At 39.9% G+C, this 5,831-nt stretch overlaps 1 protein-coding gene across 4 annotated transcripts in view; it reads left to right on the top strand.

Annotated features, from left to right (window-relative positions):
- NETO2 (neuropilin and tolloid like 2) overlaps positions 1-5,831 on the top strand; it is a 59,888-nt gene that overhangs the window by 20,018 nt on the left and 34,039 nt on the right. For 3 of the 4 annotated variants that reach the window (XM_019505658.1, XM_019505659.1, XM_019505656.1), the window contains 2 exons: positions 1,279-1,323; positions 1,413-1,540. In XM_019505658.1, the coding sequence (XP_019361203.1) occupies positions 1,279-1,323; positions 1,413-1,540 (173 nt within the window). The remainder of the gene's footprint in view (positions 1-1,278; positions 1,324-1,412; positions 1,541-5,831) is intronic. The other variant, XM_019505657.1, reaches the window with a different exon arrangement.

The following is a 5,831-nucleotide window of genomic DNA, read 5'->3' as shown; positions in this document are numbered from 1 at the left end:
AAATACTTTTGCAGGACTAGTGAAAATGAGAAAAACATGAGAAACTCTTAAAACCCTAAACTATTAAACCTCAAGGAAAAGGAGAGCCAGAAAGAGGCTGAAATCTGTCTTCCAGAAATTGCCATGCAGCAACCATAGAGTTGACAAAATAAAGCTAAAATAAGGAGAATTAAGGATGGAATGTTCTGAACCGTACTGAGTACTTAAGTCAGCTTGTTTTTTTTGGTGTCACAGCAAATCCCTTCTATAGAAGAATATTAAAAGAGCCCACAGAAAAAGGCAAACTCTGGTGTTTGTGGTCAGTAAGATCAGGCTTTGGTACAAAATGGGCATGTAGCCACAGATTGTACAGATTGGAATGTCTGTCTGAGCAGCATTTATTTACGTATTTGGTGAAGCTGCTAGCATAGCATCATAGTGACCTGCAAAAATATAGCATTTTGCCTGGAAAAGACATGGACATGTACCTTACAAAGTTCACCTGTTAGGCTCTGATCTGCCTTTGAAATGATAAGTGTTGGACCCATGCTCATTTTGGGCCAGACTGTGGTTCCACTGAAGTCCACAACCAGCACGGAGGTGTTTCTATCACTCGCTCGTTAGCAGGACCACATTCAGACATGCATACGCATGATAAGATTAGAGAAAATTAGGGCTGCATTCTGTTCTTACAGGCATATCTGTGGCCGACGCTAGTGGGAGGCGCATGCGTATCAAAGGCAACATGTGGTCCTTGGTGCTTTCTTGGCTTTTGTGATCCATTCCTGAGTACTTTAGCTATTTCAAATTCCTGTTGCATTGTTAAATCGGAACAGTTAGGAATGTTTTCCTGCAACGGGTCAGAATGACAGGCCTGTGTTAGGACCTAGTTTCTGCTTTTCCCTGCCACATGGCCACAGTGTGGCATGATGCAGGTGAAGCTCCCCATCTCCAAAGCCCTCCAGCTCTGCAGGCCAGATATGAAGGCTCCATAAGGCATTGGTTGCCACACCCTGGGATCCCATTGCACTTGTAAGCTTCTTCCAATTTAAATTGTATATAGTTAGCCATCCAGCCTTTGATCTTGAAATCTAACATACATAGACAACACCTTTCCAAAGCCCTGCAAGTTTTAGTGCAAAACAACACAGGTGCACAAATTCACCCGTGATTTTAGATCAGATTGCAAAATAACATGGGGATAAAAAAACTGAGAACATTGTGTCTAGATTATAACTTTGAAATGACTCAAACGGTACAAGCACCAGGGATTTATTTTTTTTTTTTCCCCCATTACAGATCCAGACTTCACTTACCTAGGAGGTATTTTAAATCCCATTCCAGGTGTAGTATTACAGTTCCAATTTCTTTGTACATGAAATTCTGAATCGGTCTTGCATTGCATTTGACAGCAAGTTGTATATTCTCTATAGACTGCCAATTCGAGCTCTCAGGAGCTGATGGAATAGTACGTTCCAGTCAAGTAGAACAAGAAGAAAAAACAAAACCTGGCCAAGCAGTTGACTGCATATGGACAATTAAGGCTACTCCGAATGCTAAGGTAGGTCCATTTGTATCATTCAGCATATAATGGGCTTCCAGCTCATTAGTAATAGGAAATGGTCATTAGCAATGATTTACATAATGCCTCTTTTCATTGAAATAAATTAGCTATTGGTAGCTGAGGAAATCAAGATAGATGCTTATTTCTAAAATTAAATTTAACTGCAGATTCAGAACAACACAGCTACCTTTCTGTGACCTGAAAATTGGTATGTTTAGTCACTTGAAAACTTTATGGGCCAAATATTTAAAGGGAATTCAGCTTGGTCTCAGATTTCATAGGCAAAACACAGGAAACATTACCAGCTTTAGAATGTCTATTATCTGATTTATGGGCAAAGTCTGATTGTTAGCTGGCTAAATATTGACATCTACCTCTTTATAAAACAATACTGAGTTCAGTTCTACTTGCCTTGAAAACAGCTGGAGTTTTCCTCTTGGATTCAGAGAAAGGAGCATCAGAGAAAGGAGCATCAGGCCCTGTTAATCAGCCATCAATACAATAGCATATTCTGCTGTCTGAACTGGGTCCTATTCATAGCATACAGCTGGGTCCTATTCATAGCATACTCATTTATTAGATTACTGCTTATGCTTATGTTAGTGACGTATATGTCTACTGCATACTCTAGTGGTGTCACCTGCCATCTATGTGTCTGTGGATCCCGCCCTCTGCCTGCCCACTAGTTATGTGAAACCAAATTATTTTAAGTAGTGGCATCCACTGGGGCCACCTGCTGTCCCATGCTCCCAGGTGAGGCGCCAAGTGACTTCCCTCTCACCACTCAAGACAGCGAAATGGATTCCTGGAAGATCTCCTGCTCACTGCAGAGACTCTTATAAAAATGGACTGGTTCCCAGTAAAAACGGACACAGCTGCATTTTTAGTGAAGAGTTTTGTGCAGGTTCTCTTTTGCTAGAACTTGCAAATCAAGGGACACTTGGTTCAAGCCACATCTCCCGAACAAGCCGCTTTGAATACAGATGTGACTGTCACTACCAGACAGTGCCAGGGAAATTAGTTGATGAGGGAGTGCTGCCAGGTATACATCAAACCTTGAAATCAGGTGATGAAAGAAGGCAAAGAGAATGGTGACTAAGCCAGAACCAGCTACTTAAAACTGACCACCTCATCAATAAAGTCACTGGCATAGGCAGCACTGACATCAGTAACCTTGGCACCAACTATGGCATGTGCATTAGTCATGCCTGCAAAGTACCCACACACAAAGGGAATGAAGAGTCACAAGCAAGATGGGGACTAAACTTGGAACAAATGGCTTCAAAGCTGAAAAGCCCATAAAGACATGAAATAAAATTCTTCCAAGGACAGAGATTCTAATTTCTTAATCACAGCTGTGGCAACTTGGGTGCTGAGTATCTCAGTCTCCATCTCTGAGCCCAGCAGTTGCTAAGATATATAAAAAATATTTCTGAGCCCAGCAGTTGCTAAGATATATACAAAAGAAAGCTACCTCATCTTCAGAGAAGTTCCCAGAGCTAAAGAAGGAATCAAGGCTGGAAGTAGCGTTGGGGTCATATCACCACACAGCATTTCCACTGAAAGAGGAAATCACTGATGTATCCTCTGTGCCTGTCTGTCTTCTCTACTCTCAAAGAAGAACCCCAAGTGGGGTTATGTGAAGCCCAGTTTAGAGTCCTACCCAACAGAGGGGACACAGCCTAGCCAACTGTAACCATATTAGTGATTGTTTGATATACTGCCTTGGCCATGCTGGCTTTACTGGGGCCATCAAACCTCCACTTGCCAGACTTCAAATAAGTATTTTAATACACTTTATAACATGGCTGGAAGAAACATCTATACTCAAGTCACTCTTGACATGAGCTTATCTTTCTAAATTATTGAGAGTTTTTACATATATGGAACTTCATTTGAAAATGCAAGTTATGAAAATAAAACTAGTTAGGCCTGCTATGGTACAGGTTCATGTATGGTGTCTTTTTGTGAATTTTTTTTTAAGCCTGATATTTTAAATTTTATCCGTTTGATTTTGCAGCAAAATAGCCATAGGAATTTTTTTTAACAAAATATCTTTAGCATCATTGAAATTTTAACAGCAGCCTTCAAAGATTCCGAATCTTGCTGGAATATGCTAAATCAGTATACTCAAAGGAGGAAGTCCCTAATACTATCTTCTCTTCCACCTCCCTGGGCAGCTAAAGTCTTGCAAATTCAATTTGCCTGGCACAGAGGCTTGATGCATCTTTCTCAAACCATTTTTGCAAAACTGCCCTTGATTTCTACACAGAGCACAGATCCAACTGCTCAGTTAAGAGTACTGATGTTTTAGCTTCCACTGTCATTCCACAGCAGGAATAAAATGTCAATTAACGAACACTTGCCAGAGAATTGCACATTTGAGGCCAAATGCTAGCACCTGCAGCTCCCACTAATTTCAATGGGAAGTCAAAGGAAGTTACAGGTTCTTAGCCCTCTTAGAAATTGTGCTCTGGATTAGGACAATGGGACCTGAAAACAAACGTACATTCACCAAGATTTTTCTCTAGAATTTGCAATACTGAGCAGTGAGCAGAGTTCAGCAAATTACAATCAAAAAGCTTCTGATAGAAGTAATGCTTAAAGATAAGGCAGGAAAAAGAATATGGGACAGACCGTACCTTTCCATAGCACTTAAAGGATGAAAAGAAGTATGGTACCAGCAACCTGTGCAAAACATTAGCTCGTAGAATATTGTAAGAGGATGCAGCTGCTCGGGGGGCAGTGTACCAGAATGGTAATCTTGACCTGTAATTTACACCAGGCATCCCCTCTTCCCTGCCTTCAGTGGGCCAATTTGTGTAGAAGGCTTCCTCCTTTCTGAATGTCTGAGTGAAGACTGCATCCTGGCCACATGTACTTTGACTCTGATGACAGGGTTTAGTAGATATATATAATTGCTTGATTGTTTGCATTGTTTCTTTTCTGTTATCATTGTGTATTAATAAATTTGCCTATTATTGAAAAGATGGTGGTTGGTCTGAGGGTGGGTCCCCCACCCAGACCAAGATGTCTGGGTCCTAAATCCAGAGCCAGCAAGGGGGATGCAGATGGTATGGTACATCATCATCACACATTTTTCTCCAGATAAAAAGGAACTAGAAGCTTTACTAATATGCTAGAAGCATATTAGTATATATGTATTATATTATTCAATTTAAGATCAAAGCAAAATAAAACTATTGAAATGTGCATTCATTTGCTGTTTCATATGTTATGTGTAAAATGCATTAAACTAAGCTAAAATTAAATCAAAAGATGTTGTCTCTTTAGTCCTGTTGTCATTAGAACTAAATATATCTCTCTCTCAGATTGATAAAACATCTTGACAATGCAAGCAGTGCTTCACGGAAAATTATTTCCACACCTGAGTTGATTTTCACCTGAAATAATGTCTTTAGCTAGAATTAAGAGAGCCTGTAGGGCTGTGAAATAGGAGCCTACATTAAGAAGAGCAGCTAACAGAAAGGATAGCTTGATTAGTGTAATATCAAGACCATTAAAAGAAGAGAGAGGGTCATTAACACCAATGGAATGAAGAGTTTAGAAAGAATCAGGTAAAATATAATGAGCCTTGAAGTCAATTGACTCCTTCATTCCTGCATAAATAGAAATCCTGGTGCCACTGTCAGGCAGTTTTAAACTTTGAGTAGACCAGAAATCAAAGGTGGGGTGCAACTGCACCCCTTTGGGGTTGCAGGAACAGCCAACCATGTACTGCATTTTTTATAAGCCTTGTTTGCTCCTTTTTCCGAGTGGATATTTCAAAGAGAAGCTGAAAAGTCCTTGATACTCATTTGGACCAAATACGAGGGAAGAAAGGAGGAGATCCCTCTGTCTCTCTCATCAATGGGGGTTTTACCATACTCAAGAAGAACCTCTAGCATTTCTTTTTACTTTATCAAATGCTGAAATAAATAATGATTCAATACCAATGCATTCAAGGCCCACCTGGATGTGATCTTATTGTCACAAACTGAAGAGACACAAGGAACTGATTTCTCTTCCATGTCATAATAATGGAGAAATTAGTAGGTAATCCTCCAAGTTGAAAGGTGTTTTCAAAAGCGTGTGTGTGTTTTAGGAACACCAGTTACATGCATACCTTTGAAATCTCATCACTAAAATTAGTCACTGACATCACATGTGGAAATGAAAAAGACGTAGAAATTTGATCTTTTGTGCTTAGTCATATCAAATGATTTTAATAGAAACACAAGAAGTGCTGTAATCTAATAACCTGTGTCTAATAACCTGTAGCCAGTAC

The sequence above is a fragment of the Gavialis gangeticus genome, unplaced genomic scaffold, assembly GCF_001723915.1.
Source record: "Gavialis gangeticus isolate Ggan-Ray unplaced genomic scaffold, GavGan_comp1, whole genome shotgun sequence".
In the NCBI taxonomy this organism is placed as follows: domain Eukaryota; kingdom Metazoa; phylum Chordata; order Crocodylia; family Gavialidae; genus Gavialis; species Gavialis gangeticus.
The sequence above is the reverse complement of the archived record's forward strand: the minus strand, read 5'-3'. Positions and strand labels throughout refer to the sequence as shown.